Raw genomic sequence first — 17,806 nt, forward strand, 5'->3', positions numbered from 1 at the left:
CGTGTGTCCTGCAGGAGGTGACTGACATCAGTGTGGATGGAAAATGTCAGAGTTTTAAATGTGACTCTATTATGTGTGCTGGAAATGTCATCAGGCGTCTGACTGAAGGAGGGGGCAAAGCAGCACAAATGTCTGCCGGCCGGGGGAGTGTGCATGCAGACACAGTGTATGAGCTCAGTGTGTTTCCACAGAGTGAGTGGCTCCCCAAGGCGTCCTGTTGCACTACTTGATAGGTACTGATGAATTCATTTGCTGCAGGACCTTCTCTCTGATGGCACCACCGAGCAAAGCGTTTAACACATGTTTGACCCAGAGGTCAACAAGGTCTCGCTTTTCATTTATTCAAAGGGCAGATGATAAAAATAAAAAAAACAGCAGAAGTAGCTCCAAGAGCAAGCACGTCATATTTTCTACCAAAGAACATGCATAAACACACAAACTGGTACTGCTGGGATAGTGGGAAAGTGTCAGATTTAATGTTTGCAAATTACTCCAGTGGTGGAATCCACAAATGTGCAAAAATCACAAGATACATTTCAGAAATGTTGTGTTTGACAAGTTTTTCTTAAAGCTGATACCAGGAGTTTCTGAGAAATCTATGTTTCTGTATGATTCTTTTGAAATGTGAAAAAATACCAAACCAGTCTTTTACTATGGTCTACTGCTGGTGGTCATACATATACATTAATGTATATTAGTCCCTCCTTCATCCTATAGACCCCTATACAAATGGAAACGATCGCCTGCGCCAGCCAATAGGCTTCAACTTACTGTTTTTGAGACTGTCAATCAAAGTCAATGTAGAACTGTGCACGGAAACAAGGCCGCGCGTCACAACAGCAAACAGGTAAATATGATTTTGGCTCTTACCTGACCCATAGACCTATATCAATGTGACCCGATGCGACCTTGTTACGTTCCGTGATGCGCATGCACTAAAGTAGAGGCGTGGCTTCTGGTAGATTGGGAGAGGCAGTGGGAGAAAGTGAGGTTGTTTAGGGCGGGACATCGAGACATTTCTCAGAAACTCCAGATATCAGTTTTAAACCATTTTGAATGTTGTTTGTGACAAAATGTAAGGAACTGTCGTGAGATTTTATCAGATGTGCAAAAATCAGTGGTAATATTACTGGTTAGAAGTAGATGAAGTTATCACTAGAGCCCTTTCTGGCTATATGCAAACTATACAATTGCATAGGGCCTCATAACGCACTTATCCCTAATATGCATAATAATAAATATGTAGGACATAAAACTAAAATAAAGTGCAATCACAATAATACTAATATGTATTTGTATTAAATATAATAAAAATGACAATTAATAGTATTGAATAATTAAATACTTAATCCATTTAATGTAATCTAATCTAATTTAAATACTGATTTCTGCAGTGGGCTTTGAATCTCGCACTACATAAATCCAAGCCATTATTAATAACTATTATTATCATTAATATTATCATAACTGAGTTCTGAGTATTTTATTTTTTAAAGAATGGATGAATGCAACTTTATATCAGAGCTATTTTCTCTCTGTCCTCCATTATTGAACCAAATAACCTTTTTGCCAGATATTGACAGTTATATGGATCAGTGATCCTGATCATGGTACAATGATCATTCACATCTCCATTAATAACGATTCAGTAGGTCCAAATGTGTGGGCACCCCCATTTTTTCTAAGCTATTGCGATGAAATGCGTAATCTGGATCTGATATAGATGAAACTCTGTTTAGTAATTGATGAACTAACCCAACAAAACTGAATCAGATTTTATATAAATTGGTAAATTTAAATTTAAATTTAAACCGAGATGTGATTTTTTGTAATTTTGCCAATGATGATGAAAAATAGGGGTTTTTGCATTTTTGAAACTGATCAGTATAATGATCCTAATTAAAGTTAAAATGTTGTTAAAAGCCGTTAAATCAGTGGTTCTCAACATTTTTTGGATCGTGACCCCAAGGACATTTTTTATAGAATTAGTTTTTGATTATGTTTGTAATACTGTGTTACAAATACAGTATTACAGAGTACCCACGATTAGTAACAAGTTGTGCCAGCTCAGATTTATCTTTTTTGTGTGTTGTTTTAATAATGAAAAAAATACATAAATAAATAAAAAAAAATTCTAAAATCTATTTCAATTTTTCTGAAATTTCAGGTGACCCCATTTAAACTTGCGACGCAACATGGGGTCCTGACCCCAAGGTTGAAAAACACTGCGTTAAATACTAATGCTGGTGAAACCATACAATTATTATCACACATGTATCACATCAAATAATAGAGTAAAGTGTGCTGACCCCTGCTGCTGCCTGTCAGTTAGGGTGCTTAAGTTCTGAATAGCTATATTAAAGGTTTGAAGGTCGTTGAGCTCATGTTTTATCGCCTGCATTTAAAACAACATCACGGCTCCAGCTAACCTTGAGAGTAAGGCCGTCTGTAGCCTTACTGCTGCACGCGTATTACTTTTGCATGTCTTAGCTGAGTGGTACACAACTGCTTTCAGTGTGTGTGTGTGTGTGCGTGAGTGTGAGGATAGTCCTTGACCCTAAAAGGTGATCCCCAGTTTCTGTGAGATCTTTATCAATCATTTTTTTTTTTTCAATATCATTCTACAGTTTGATAAATGACACTGAAGCATAGGTGTGTAGTCAATATGTGTACAGTGCAATTAAACACACACACACGTTGGCGTCCATCTGGTGACTTATGGAGAAAACCACCCATCAGTGACTGAACACCAGAAGGGCCGAGGTCGATAGTAATTTCATCAAAGTGCAAAAATCTTTACTGGCTTAACGGGGAAAAAAAAAAAAAACCCCAAACGTGATTAGAAAACGGGACTTTTTGCCAATCACACCAACAGCGTTATGATTGTGCTGTAAGGCACTCTGAGAGCGATCTTAAACTCCCTCATAGCCGCAGCAGCAGTAACACACGCACCCAGCAATGGCTTTAAATCACAGCCGCCCAGGAAGGCAACCCTTCAATATAGCTTTGTGTCGGATTGCTGCACCACTGTGCTCTCATCTAAAATCATTGTGCTCCCTGCTGACCCCAGCCGCATGGAAACAGAAGGGGGAAAGAGTTACCAGCCACAGTGTCACTGCTCACACATCCCTTTGTGCTTTTGGCTGGCATTGAACCGGCGCGGCGGGTGACCGTCTTCTCCTCAAAGTAATGGTTGCCAGCAACATCTTCAATAAGAGGACCATTATTTGAACTCCAGAGAGCCAAAAAGGTCACTGCAATCACTTCTGAATGAGGGAAGTACAGGAAGACACCTCGAAATGGAAGAGGGATGAAATAAAAGACAATGTATAAGACACAAACTTAAAGGATAACAATTAAGGACAGTGATGGAGAGCAGGGACTAGTAGCCACACTATCCTCTCTGTTGTTGAAATAAAATATCCTCCTTGAAAGTTGAAAATGCCAGTTTTAGGAGGTTTCAGGAATGTGTAGGACTTCAGTGTGAAGACTGCGAGATGCTGATGTTTTATACTCATCAAGAAGGAAAGGGGAGGAGATCAATGCTCCTGAAGATGCAGTCACTAGCTGTGTTTCCATTACCCTTGGAAATGTGCAAAATCTAAAAAGCGCCATAAACACTGGTAATGGAAACACCTGAATTTAAAAAAAAAAAAAAAAAAGACACTAAATTATCGCTCAAAGGTTTTAAGGCTTTCATGAGGAGAAATTTCAGACGTTTCGATGTTGAAATCAGGGTTTCCACACTTTTTTCACAATGATTTTTCAAACCTTTTCCAAAACTTCTCCACAATATTTCAACAAATATCCATGACTTAGTTCTAACCTGCTTAGATATTTTCAAGACCATTATGATGCGTTCACACCAAACGAGTTTCGGCAGTCAAAATCGTGCCTCACGCGCGTCCAAATGAGTTGTCCCTCCCCTACCAAAATGATAGATGGAATATTAATAAATGACATCTCCAACCATTTACCAATACTTACAATATTTAATACGAACGACAACATCCACCCAGAAACATACGCAAACACATGCAAAAAAAAAAAAAAAAATACACTATATAAAAAACATCTTAAAGACAAAACATTGAAAACAGAACTACATCCTATGGAAATTACAACAAATACTACATACCAAAACACTGAAGATAATCTATTCTTCCCTTATTGGGTCACATTTAAATTACTGCTTATTAACTAAGACATAGTAATGTGTTTATACGAGAAAGAGTTAAATCTAACATTGGAAAACACAGCACTGTCAATAGTTATTAACACCTAGAATAACCTTGATGCAGAGACAAAACAAGGAACTTCGAAAGACGACGAAGTATTCTTTTGAACTGGAGGAACGTAAACAAAGTCGGGGAATGAAATCTGCAGGGAACAAGGACGACACGAACAACGATGGAGAGGAGGAATGAAAAAAGACAACACTGACTACAGATGAGAATAAATCCTACATAAAAAAGAACAAAAGAAGGACAAAAGAAAAAATGAAATTGTGTTCAGAACAACCTAAGACTGTTTGACCAGAGAGACAAGCTTTGATGTAAATTTTCTGTGTACAAAACAGGGGACGGGACTTGGATAAGCAAACTGCTTCTATCGTCTCCTTTTTCGGCATGTACAAAAAAAAAAAAAAAAGAATAACAAAACTTCTGTGAATGGAACCATGTCGGAAATAAACTGAATAAATAAATAAAATAAATATAATTTAGCATTAATCAAGCAAAACTATATTTTATCCGATTAATTATTTGATAAAATAATCAATAGAATACTCAAATATCAAATTAATAAATTCTTCAGTCTTTTAATACGCCTACAATAAATCACAGAATTTAGTACCTCAGCTTGCTGCTTGGCGTTCACTTTTTTTTAAAGTTTTCTGTAACCACGTCCCAGGAGGAACAGAATAGAGGTATGTGTGAATAACGACACATTTTACTTTTATTTAAACTGAAAATGAAAAGAAGCTGCACGACAACGTGTTTGTGCTTTAGAGTCTCTCAGAGTATGAAGCTTTCTAATGAAATGACTGAAAATTAAACATATAAATATCTGAAAACCAAATGAAAAGACAGCGTTCCCAATAGGTACTATTTTAAAGAACTGAACGTTCCGTTATCCCACAGAATATCATCATCACACTCCTTCTCACTCTGCCTTTATTTAAAATAACTGTATTAAGGGATGTGGATGAACAGGGCCTTCTTCTGTGTCTCTGGTTCAGTCTGTATTTGGTTGTTTACAATGTTTACACTACTTTATTTTTATTTTTTTTTAACACTACTTTCTAAAGTTCTGCTGTTAGCATGCTAATCAAATGCTGGATAAATAAAACGTTCAGTATCTGCTTTTGTTCGTCAAAGTAAGACATTCTTTGAAACACTAAAGCTTAATTTAGCTTTTTTGATACATTTGACAAAAAGGAAAAAAAAAAAAAAAACATTAACCATTACTCAGCACTTAAGACAGATCAGATTAGTAATAATATATTCAGCTTTCTAAGAGAAGCCATGTGGCTCCACAGATCTAGTTAGAGTTTACAATACACAATTATTGCAAATTATATCCAAAAATAAATAACATATATATATATATATATATATATATATTAAAATTCAACACGTCAACTTATTTTTTTTTATTTTGTCTTTTAATTTAACTTTTTCAAAATTAGTCTACACTCTTCTTTCACACCTGTTCAACCTTTTGATTTACCAAAGACTCATTTCCTTTATGTTTGTGTAAAGTTTAAACACTGACGTCCATGTGTATGTGCAGTACCTGTTTCCCTTCTCCTGCAGGTGCGGAGGGCGTGGCATAATTGCTGATTGAGAGCACCTGTGTCGGTGCTCCTGGACTTCCTCTCTCCTCCCCCATACACTGGTGATATTTTGGTTTGTTTGAATTCATGTCCACACTTCACAACATTTACTACACTTCTGCATGTACACTGATCGGTTTGATTGTTGAATTGGTTTTTATCTATTAAAAAAAATAAGATTTTTCAACACCAAACTAATGACCTAAGAGCCGCGTTGTGACAATACTGTATGTTTGTACGTGTATAAACTGTTTGATAGTACATTACTGACCAAGTTTATACTGTATACTTATATTTCCATGCATATTTATACACATTTAGTTTCTTGAGTTTTTATTATTACTGTTTTGACTCTATGTTTGTATTTTATTCATTGTATGTTTCTTGTCTCGTGTTCCTTATTTCACTTGCTATAATTTCTTTACTTGGAAACCAATTGTAATGAAAGTATTTTCCTCCTGGGATTATTAAAGTATTTCTGATTCTGATATGTATTATTTGTATGAAGTTTATATGCGTGATAGAGAATCGTCATTTATTATTAAATTTCATTTACCAGTTAGTGAATTTATCAATGGTCAGTAACAATAAGTAACAACATTTTAGGTCCATTTTGGTCATGCATAAACAATCAGTACCAGTTATTTTCATTTTTCACTTTTTTTTGGTAATATCTGCTTTGTTTTTTGTTGTTGTTTTTCTCTTCCTACTTTGTATATTGTATGTCTATTTCCTGGTATATTTAATTAGTCTTTACAAAGGGGTGTAACGATACACAAAAATCACGGTTCGATACGTACATCGGTTTTGAGGTCACGGTTCGGTTCATTTTCGGTACAGCATGGAACAAAATGCAAAACATAAATTTGCTTGTTGTTTATTCAAAACATTAGCAAACCAGCAATGTATTTAACGTTATACAGAATATGAAAATAAAGTTAAAAAAATACAATACTAGTAAAGTGCTGCCTAGTAATAATATTCTCAAACAAAAAATGCATTAAATATTATAGAAATAAGCTCACAGCTTGTTAACAGCTTTTAATAAAACAAAAAGTACAGCACAGTTCCAGCATGTAGCCCTTGGTTTAGACCTTCATATTTTTGGCCAGAAAAAAAAATCACTTGTCCATATTGTCTGCATTTGCTTGTTCATTAAAAAGTTTAGTAAAGTATTCAACATTATACAGAGTATGGTGCCGTTTCTACTGAGTTAGCATGTTCGTCGTGTTCCCGGAAACATACCCGATCTCAGCTAAACAATGTCGCGATACTGCCCTCATTTTATCCACTGGTTTTTCTCCGTTGCAGGAGACTTTAACGACAGGGGAGGGTCCTCCAGCTCTGTTTTCTTGCTAGCGTTAGCCATGACGCACACGGCTGCACATGTAGCTGCAGGCGGAAGTAAACACAAGCAACTTTCGTTCCGTTCCGGGAACTCACCAGTGCACAACCCTGTACCCGAACCGAACGTCCTGTACCGAAACGGTTCAATACAAATACATGTATTGTTACATCCTTAGTCTTTACATAATTAATTACCACTATTAGACTTTGAGGGTATTTAATCAATGTGCCCCTAAAAGAACCAGGCTTTTCCCATTTCATCAAACGCTTCTCAGCTTAAAGAGCAGCGGCTCAGCAAAGCCAGCCGTCACAATTGATATATTTCTTCAGCAGACCCAAAGGGTTGATCCCAGAGTTACTGATCAGAGACATTAGGACGCATGCACTCAGCTTTAAAGGGTCCATGTTAAGCTAAATCAACTTTTCTGTGCTTTAAACATCATAAAGTGCTATTAGGGCTTCATACACATGCCCAAGGTGTTTTTTTCATTGATTCCCTCAATCGTTAGTTAGAGGGTGATTTGCTCCTTTCTTACTGCAGGGTGAGCCCAAACGCCTTGCTCCAATTTGATGACGCATTCCCATTTTGATGACAAATTTGACGTGACACTGAGTTGGAGAAGCCGCGCCTCCAGGAAGGTCTCTGCAATGATTGACATGTAAACAGACACGCCCACGAAGGTGAGCATTTCAGCGTCCTTAACACAGTGCTATGTATGTATTTTCTACAGTCTATGTATGTACCGGCGAACGCCCCGCCCCCACGCAATGTCTCGTGTTTATAAAGCAGCATGAGTTCAACTACGGAGTGGGTGGGAGGAGGAAGTCAGTGTCCCGTCTGTAGACACGCCCACTCATGAATATGCATAAGTAGGCCGCAAATCAGCCTGTTTGTGTAGAGTTAATCAGAAAGCGACTTTTCAGAGGCTAAAACTTTGGAAAACAGGTGAGTTTGGGAAAATAAACCTCAATACTATGTTTTTGGGGTTCTTAGAACAAATGGAGATGAGTGAAAAATAGCATGATATGGGACCTTTAACTCATTTAAACAACCAGTAGAAACCAATGCTGAGATGAAAAGGATGAGACACGTATAAGAGGTATCTTGTGGTTTCAACATTTTATAAAAGACTATTAAAGTTGGCGTTATTCAGTCAATTTATCAAAGAGAACAACTAATTTAGTTAGTCACAATATGTAATTTACAAGTGTTTTGATGAATAGTTTATTGGAACTCTTAGACCCCCGCATTAATACTCAACAGTTTGATGAGTATTTCATCAAACCCACATAAAACTTATTGTGGCCCTCAAACCATTGAAGGATTTTTTGCTTTGTAGCAGGGTGTGTTCCACTGTAGGAAGAGGTCACCATAATCAGGAAATACCAATGAATGAACAGTGTAAACAATGAACAGTACGTTACAGAAGTTGCTGCTGATCATTGACTGGAGACAAGGCTGGCTGAAGAAGGGATCGGTCAAGGCAGAATTAAAAAAATAAGTGGTTGATTAGCTGGTGGACTGTGTAGACACAGCAGAAGCTGGAAAATTATAACTATCAAAAACAACGGATGGATGCATTCTGCAAACTGTTGTTTACCTCACGAGGGAATTATTTAAACAGTTCCAAAAAAAATGAGCCATCTGTCAGTTGCAACTTCACTGCCTATTTCCAGCTGATTCCAACTGAATTAGAGCCTTCATTGTGGGAGTCCTCAACACGGCTAAAGACGGTGACTGACAAACAGCCGCCCAAGGAAGCCCAGAAGGGGGGGTGTGTGTCGATGTAGACGTCAACACAACTCCCCCGAAAAACACAAGAAATGAAAAAGAAAACAACTTATAATAAACAAATAGGTCTTTAAGGTCAATTTACTGTTGGTATAGTATGGTATTCTGAGCAGTCTGTTAACAAATGAACAGATCAGAGGTAGTTGCCATTAGGGATTGGCGATATGGACTAAAAAAATGTATTACGCTAATTTCTGGTATTTATCACGATAAGGATAAACATCACAATAAATAAAAAACTATACATAAATAAAACAATTCCCATATTTTCTGAAATATGTCAGTGCATGTCGGTCACTCTATTAGTGTTATTGTATGTAATAAAATAGGTACATGAAAAGCACAAATAATGAATTAATAGTGACATTAGTATTTATGCTAACATTTATTACACACAACGTTTGACAAGTTAGCTTTTATCCTTTCATACAAGTGTTAAATCTGACCATAAACAAATCGGTGGCTCTCTGTGGTTTGACAGTAAAACGTGTTCTTTTAATCTTTTTACTTGGTCTATTCCTTATATGGAGTGGTTAGCATTAGCTCTTAGCCCAGTCTGTGTGTTGGTGGGTTAGCTTAGCATTGTTAGCTTTAGTTGAGTTTCCAGTACACAATCGATGCTGCGGGTTCATCTCTGTCTAAGTGTTTGTGGAACTTTGGGTGGACATGACAGAGGAACTTGAATGTGAGGCATTTCTGTGTTGTGTTGCGAATCAATAAAGAAAATGAGAGAGGGTAAAAAAAAGAAACGGTGCTGGTCAGATAGATTTTTTCCTTTTACAACGTGAATCCATGAATTTAAAATGATAATTGGTTACCCTGAGCTTTTTATCCAATTATTCAGCATTGGAAAATAAAAATAACAACACAGAGTATTGAATCTGGAAAAAACTAAATTGGGAGCTACTTAAAACTTGAAAATCAAATCAGGGTTCAGGACTATTGATTGTGACTTCCCATGTAATTATTAATGATAGCAGAATTTATTTGGACTCCAGGCCATTCAACAGCGTCATCAATATTCCCTCACTCCAAAACAGAGATAAACAACCCCAAAATGAGTGGAGTAATAATGAATTCCTCCTCCAGTTCTCTATACAATATGTCTGAACAGGCGTTTTTGTGCTACTCAGAGGCCAGAGTTTGGAGTGCATTGCTTCCAGTGGACACCGCCGGCTCTGCTATCGATCAGCAGAATATCTCCAGACCTAGTTCTGATTTCATCTCTCCACAGAATCAAAGCGATAACGAAAGCAGCTCGAGATGCAAGCAAAGAGCATCAGCCAATCATCTTGAGACTATTTGTCGCCATTAACAACACGGCTGTTACATGAGGGGGATGACTTTTGATGAACTCTTAAAGGATGATATTGGATTAAAAAGGAAAGACAATTCATGAAGAGTAGGAATCCTTCGTTAAGAAAATAAATCCGCACTTTACGATTTTTGATTCTCAAAAATACTGCATAACCTCCTGAGAAACAGGGAATAAGATTTCATTAAAGTAGTTATATTTTGAATGTAATGACATGTCTGCTTCTTGCTATAGTGAACGTGACTTACTGCTAGTGGTTAAGCGTTAAAGTAAAGTTGTTTAAATACATTAAAAGTGTTTATTGGCATAAAAATCATTGTTTTCTTCGTAAACAAAAAGCTAGCGAGCTTGTTATCAATCAACTATTGAATTATTTTCATGTCTGATAATTGACATTCATATATATATATTTATATATATAAATGTATTTATATATAAAAAAAAACAACTTTCTTAAAAGGTTAAACTCACTCTGACATTAGATTATAATATGATCTGACATGTTCATGACTACAAAAAATACAAGAACCATGGGTAAAGGAAAATATATATGTGTTCTCACTAGGCTTTACACAATCACCGAACAGTTTAAAAAAAAACCGGTCACCAATCACCGGTCCGATCACATGAATTCAGGTTGTTTTTTTTAGGTACCGACCAAATTCCTTCGGTACTACCTGATACAGATTTACAAAAAAATAAAACGGTATCATGTTTCGGGACCTAAACGCAGCCTTGTGACTGTGAGGGAGTGGAAGAGTTGAATAATTTCCATGCAGGACCTGAACATAACATTTGTTGTCAGAGTGTGTGTGTGGGTGCGTGGCCCTTTAACTGCGAATGAATGTGCCGGTCGTTCGACCGAAGCAGACTGAATTATAAGCAGTATGCCATTTTTGAGTGACTGTCAAAATAAATGTCACAGCTGTTGAATTAAACCGGAGTATTACTGTATATCATACTCAATGACTGCTAGTTTCAACTAGGCCTGGGCTAATAATCAATAAATCAATTAACCAGACAATAAATTAAATTGAACTCGATTAGTAAATCAAACAGTTATACTCCGGTTGATACGGCAACTCTGGACCTACTACGTAGCTTTGGATTGCTGCGCCGGCTGCACCCAGCGGCCTGTGAAGCAGCGGAGCCTCGTACCAGTGGAGCCCCGTACCAGTGGAGCCCCGTACCAGTGGAGCCTTATACCAGTGGAGCCTCATACCAGCGGTGTCCAAAACACTTGATAAACCATTTTATTTATTGCTTTGGTTTTGCATTTGAGGTGTTTTTTTCTTAACAGAGACAGGGTCCATTTTATGGTTTTTGTTTGTGATATTCATTAAAGAGCAATTATTTCTTAACAGAGACAGAATCCTTTTTATTTTAATAGTTTATTTTATATGTTTAAAATATTTTAATGGTCTTAACTGTTTACAAAGTTTGGTGGGCGTGCCTGTTGCCCATGGTGTCGGGGCTCTAGGGCTACATCATGAAATGGGAGGCTCTCACACGGGGAGAGTTTGCGCTCCGAGAAGCCGTGTGTCTCAACTTCCGGGTTGAAAGAAAATAAGTAATATACCTTAATAAATTTGTATTTTATTTAGCAAAATGTAAAATATTACCCATATGTGGCTGTAGTTGATTTTGTAAGATTTTAATATAGCATGATATAGGACCTTTAGTCACTGGATTTTCTGTTCATAAAAAGGATATTAAAAACGTAATGCACTGTCCTCTTACTTTGAAAACAGCAACCTTCAGTCGTACAATATTTTTAAAAAATTATTTTTTTGTTTCTATAAAGATAAGATGTTCATCCTTGCTCAACCTTGATAAAGAAAAATACCTTGAATTGAAATCTGAAATTCTGAATTTTTCAATGAAAATCAAATAAATACTCATTTTTTTGTTTTATCCTTTAATGAAAGGAAGATCCAATGACCAAAACATACACTGACCGCCCTCCTAACTATCAATTTGATCTCAAAAAGCCATTATTATCAATTGTAACAGATTCCAAACTCATTCCATTGATTACAATCCCACTTTGTCTTCCCTTTAGACTTCAGACCCACTAACTGCCTACATTGTTACACTACCCCTACATGCGCACACAGCGGGTAACCTAAAGTAGTAACCATGGCAATCGATGACACTGCCTGCTGTGGCCGATTATTGAAAAAAAAAAAAAAAACAACAAAATACATAGCACAACAAGGCACAGCCTACATGCCTTAAACTCACACTGGAGCCCAGTTGTAACCATGGCATTCCTGCTCTCCCAGTGGAAGGAGGTGGGAGGACGGCCACCAAAGACACTCAGAAACCCAGTGACTCAGATATTGGAAGAATCTGCCAAGCATGTTCGTTATTGTGTTGGAAGACGACATGAGATCTTTGGTAATGGCACCAAAAGCCTCGGGAGTTACAGTAGCTACAGTATTCATCTTTCTCAGGGTCACTGCAAGAAGAAACACAACAGCAGGCAATCTGAGAGTTAAACTGCCTCTTGAGGTGTATCGCTGCTAATGGTATCCATTAGTATCAACCACTGGAGACTCTATACTGGGAGATTAATGTGACAGAGCAGCCTCAGAGGTGAGCGCTGACTTACCTCAACACTCTCATCAGTGATAAATGTAGCCAGTAGGGATGGAACGATTAATCGTAAGGCAGTTAAAAATCGATTCATAGGTATCACGGTTGATATCGATTTTCTGAAAATTGAATCGCAGTACTTTTTTTATCCACAAGTGTTGGCGGCGGGCGGAGTCTGCTAATACTTTCTTTCTGGCCGCCTTCTACTCTTAAATATGTTAATAAATGATTCATTACTTGAATATCTGTAAAAGTCACGTTTTTCTATTAGCTCTGTCTGCTAGCATAGCTTCTCTTCTTCACTACAAGACATCTGCATGCCAACCGACCACTGTGTTACCAGCGCCCTCTGCTGGTCCAAACAAATATGACGTAAATCACTGCAATCACGATTTTTTTTTTTTTTTAAAGTCCAATTGTTAAGGCACAAAATACATTTTCAGTTGCACTTTTAAAAAGAAAAATAACTATCATGCAGTTTTGCATTGTTTATTATGAAACCAGAATTTAAATTAATAGGCTTCATTTTCATTTGTATTATTCCTTTATTTATTTCATTCTAGATGTATTTTCAGTTAAATTGCATTGTTTTGAATAGTTTATTTTGTAAAATAAATCGTATCCCAGTATACCCAGTATCGTGAATCGAATCGTATCGGGAGTTGAGTGAATCGTTAAATCCCTAGTAGCCAGTCATCCTACAAGACTAGACAGACAGTAAAAGCCTGTTTTATTCAATGAAGCATATTCAATTTGATTCCTACACAGGAGGGGGATTCTTCCCTGTGGCTGACCTGTGAGGCGTAAAGCCTGCAGCCTCCTGCAGTGTGTGGGCAGAAATAAATCACATTTTCCTCCAGTTTATCCTCCAGTCTGTCAGCACTGGAGGGACAATGAATCCCACACACACACACACACACACACACACACACACAAGTCTCACTACTCAAGATTCAGTCTGATCTCATATCACACACTTGCTCTGGTTTGACAAATAACCAACAACAACAACAACAACAACAACAACAACAACAACAACAAGAAGAAGAAGAGAGCCAACTGTCAGAAACTGTAGTAAAAGCGTTAAACAGCTGGAGAAGGACAAATAAAAGATGAAATGATCATTAACAGTAGTGTACACTGGGATGTGATCCTGACAGAGTGATACATGGTGTCTAAGAGTACAATAGCGCACTGTTGATTTATTCTATTACTCATACACGCTCACGTGGTAACCGTAACAAAGTCACTCAGCGCGTAATCGGTGCGTAAATACGCACGGTGATCTCCTTGCGCTGGTTTAAAAACAAACCCTTCAAATTCGATCAACTGATTCCTTTTTAAACATCCAGCAATGACTTCACTCGATATGACACACAGGTTCACACAAACACGTCGTCACGTGGGGAGTTTCTTTATCTTCACAATGACGTTGATTTACGGAAAGAGTGACCGCAAACGAGAAAAAGAAACTTTCCACAGGTAACTCGATGGTTTCTGGTTATTTCCTTACCTGCAGGACACCGTGATTTCAACTTTGGTGGCAGGAATGGAAGTGTTGAGCGGGTCAAAGTCTCCAATCGACGCCATGTTTGGGAAAGTGTTGCTCATCCTGTTGTTTTTCTCTTCTTCTTCCTTTTCTTTTGAGCGAATTCCTGCTCTGCTTGACAGCGGTCCAACCCCCTCTTATACAACAAAGGTAGTGTGTGTGTGTGTGTGTGTGTGTGTGTGTGTGCACGTCCGTCCGCTGAGCTCTGACAGAAGAAGTGCAGCGGGCGGGTGGTGCGCACGAGAGAGAGAGAGAGAGAGAGAGAGAGAGAGAGAGAGAGAGAGAGAGAGAGAGAGAGAGAGAGAGAGAGAGAGAGAGAGAGAGAGAGAGAGAGAGAGAGAGAGAGAGGAAAAACACTTGCCAGATGTTTCCCACGCTCCACCGCCCCTGGTGGCACCATTTTCAATGGGTTGCTGGTTAAAAAATAAATAAATTAAAAGTTTTTCTTTTAAACTCCAGTATTATGCTATTTTTCACCCATCTCCATCAACATAGTATTTGAGGTTTAATTTCCCAATCTCGCCTGTTTTCTGGAGTTTTAGTCCTCTGAAGAGTCCCTTTCAGAACGCTCCTAAAAACAGGCTGTTTTTTGGGCCTTCGCTGCAGATGCATAAGTAAGCGACGGCATGAACACACGCTACCCCAGCGTGTGTTCATCACAGCAGCAGCAGTAAGATTGTAAGACGATGGTCCATTGTTTTGTCCAACCGTTTGCATCGCGTTGGGTCACAAACACGTCGGATCATCCCACAAAAGCGTTACAAGGCGGTGTAACGGCTATTAAAAATGGAACTGATTGTGAGCGCTCTTGTGACAGGTTAAAAATGGTTAAATATTGGAATTATTATTAAAATGACTTTAAAAGTATATATGGTTTAAAAGTATAATCTTTGTATATTGGGGTTAAAAAGGATTTATATTTCACAATTAATGTTTTTCTATAATTGCTAAAATATTACTGATATAGAGTAAATACCATAGACATTACAGTGGATATCAAAAGTCTACACACCTCTGTTCAAATACCAGGTTTTTCTGATGTAAAAAAATTACACCAAGATAAGTAATTTCATAAGTAAAAATAAAAAACTCAGAGAATGAGGTTGCAAAAGTGTGCACACCCTCTTACAGTTTAACTGGGGATGTGACTGTCAATTTTTCAAGCGTATTTTACCTGTATTTCACCTATACTTTACATGTATTTCACGTGTACTTTAAGTGTATTTCACGTGTTAAATTCATGTGTTTTTGAGCTCGATGGCTTTCCATACACCGCAGACACTCTCTGTGGCTGTCAATGCATGTAGCAGGTTGGATCTTTAGCACGCACAACCACCGCTGGAAGGTGCCAACATACCATAAGTTAATTATAGCCCACATAGACCCATTTCATGTGACGTATTCATACTAAATTAGGTGTGTGCGCGCAGACTCGGTGCAAAATAACCGGAGAACTGCATTGTACTAGCATTGGCACGTGGTGGAAACGCTTTTCTTTTTTTTCTAAAAACAACACAATGCCATCGTGTTACGTTGTTGATTGCACAAATAGGAGTACCAACAATCCAGGACTTAAATTTTACAACATACTGGCTGGTGGGCACCCTTTTCAGGAGAATAGACGAAACTTATGGTTGCGTGCCACACACACGCACGCACACACGGAGAGAGAGAGAGAGAGAGAGAGAGAGAGAGAGAGAGAGAGAGAGCGCTGAAACAATCCGGATAAAGTAAAAATCAGCCGGTTTATGATAGAAATAAACAGCATAAAGTTGCCAAATAACCACGTTGCGTTGGTTCAGAAGCGATCGTGTCAACGTAATTGCTGCTGAGGCGATGGTGCACGGGAGCGGACGAAGCGCTATTTCAGTCTGGAGCCAGTAAAAAGTGACCATAAAAAGCTGTAAATGGACTGATATGCAGACGTGGGACAGTGAGGAGGAGACTTAGTGTATAGATGAAAACTCATCCGTTGAAACTGATCAGAATACGTGGAAATACATGGAAACTTTTGTTAACAGGAGTACAGCAGCCCGCCTACCTGCCCGTTCATAACAAGTAGTTATAAGCATGTAGAGACCTAATGCTTTTAGGTTTTCTTTCATATATACACTGGGTTTTTCTATCAGATATGTATAAATATCTGGCCATTGAACATCAGGCCAGGAGCGCACATCGGGAATGCTGCATGGGTCCTGCAATCATTCACCTGTACTTAAAGTGAGTTTCCTTAAATAAGTGACAGGGTTTCTACATACTATTTTCGAACATTAAGAGCGGTTCATTCATTGCCATTTTAAAAGTTTTCAAGCGTCACATATGTGAACAACATGGGTTCTGCACCGAGTATGCGCGCGCACGCCATTCACGTGTCTCATGTTTGTACACATTGAAATCCGTCTGTTGAACTGTCATTTGCCGTGTCACCGATGAAAATGGAGTCAGAGCAGGAGGAAGTACAGTTAAAAATCAAAGGTGCTTTATATGAACTAAATGTTGAACACCTGATAAAAATATGCAATTAACTATACATTTATGGACCAGGGAAAGGGCAACTTTCAGATAAAACTACAGGTCAGCTAATCACATTTGTCACAAGTTATGTTGAAAGAGATGAGTTAGCTGAGCTGGAAGATGAGGGAATATCGCAATTGCTCAGTATTAAAGACTTGATTGAAAATGCAAAAATGGCAAAAGTGGATAAAGAGAGAGAAGATATGCAGAAAGAAGGAAATGTGTTAAGAACCATACTTCAAGCAAAAGAAGAAGTTAAAAACCAAGAAACTGAGCTTATAGAGCACATCAATGCAAAAACAACCTTTGGCACCCTCAGAGAACTCCATGTGGCACAAAGACTTTCAGAGATCAGGCCAAATAGGGGAGCAGGGACAAAAAGACAGGCTCACATTCTCTATTTTGGCACATTCTCTATTGAAAGTGGGCTCAGTAAAGGTTCCTAGGAAGATGAAATAATTGATGCAGTGATTCGTGCCATCACACCAGGTCTGTAGCTGAGAAGATACTTGGAAGGCAAATATGATCGTACTCTCCCTGCCCTGCAGAGGAACCTAAGGTCTCACGACCAGGAGAGAGGGGCCACTGAACTTTATAAGCAGCTCTCATCTGAGGTTCAGAGCAGTAAGGAGGCCCCACAAAACTTCCTGCTGAGAGCCATGGACCTTCAACAGAAGATCCTCTTCGCATCCCAAGAGGCTGAATCGGGTCTAAAATATGATCCCAACATGGTTAAAAAATTTTTTTATGCATACCAGCTTAATGCTGCGTCACCTAATGCGTCACTAAATGTTCGTACGACCAGATTACATACAAAGTCAATGGATAGTTGTGTTTCAGATGCAAAATCTTTCC

General features: G+C 38.1%; 1 protein-coding gene across 2 annotated transcripts in view; it reads right to left on the reverse strand.

Annotated features, from left to right (window-relative positions):
• LOC114464792 (copine-8) overlaps positions 1-14,666 on the reverse strand; it is a 113,868-nt gene extending 99,202 nt beyond the window's left edge. For both annotated transcript variants that reach the window (XM_028449351.1, XM_028449352.1), the window contains exon 1: positions 14,402-14,666. In XM_028449351.1, the coding sequence (XP_028305152.1) occupies positions 14,402-14,499 (98 nt within the window). In that variant the 5' untranslated portion in view covers positions 14,500-14,666. The remainder of the gene's footprint in view (positions 1-14,401) is intronic.
• Positions 14,667-17,806: the final 3,140 nt, after the last annotated feature.

The sequence above is a fragment of the Gouania willdenowi genome, chromosome 6, assembly GCF_900634775.1.
Source record: "Gouania willdenowi chromosome 6, fGouWil2.1, whole genome shotgun sequence".
Taxonomy (NCBI): domain Eukaryota; kingdom Metazoa; phylum Chordata; class Actinopteri; order Blenniiformes; family Gobiesocidae; genus Gouania; species Gouania willdenowi.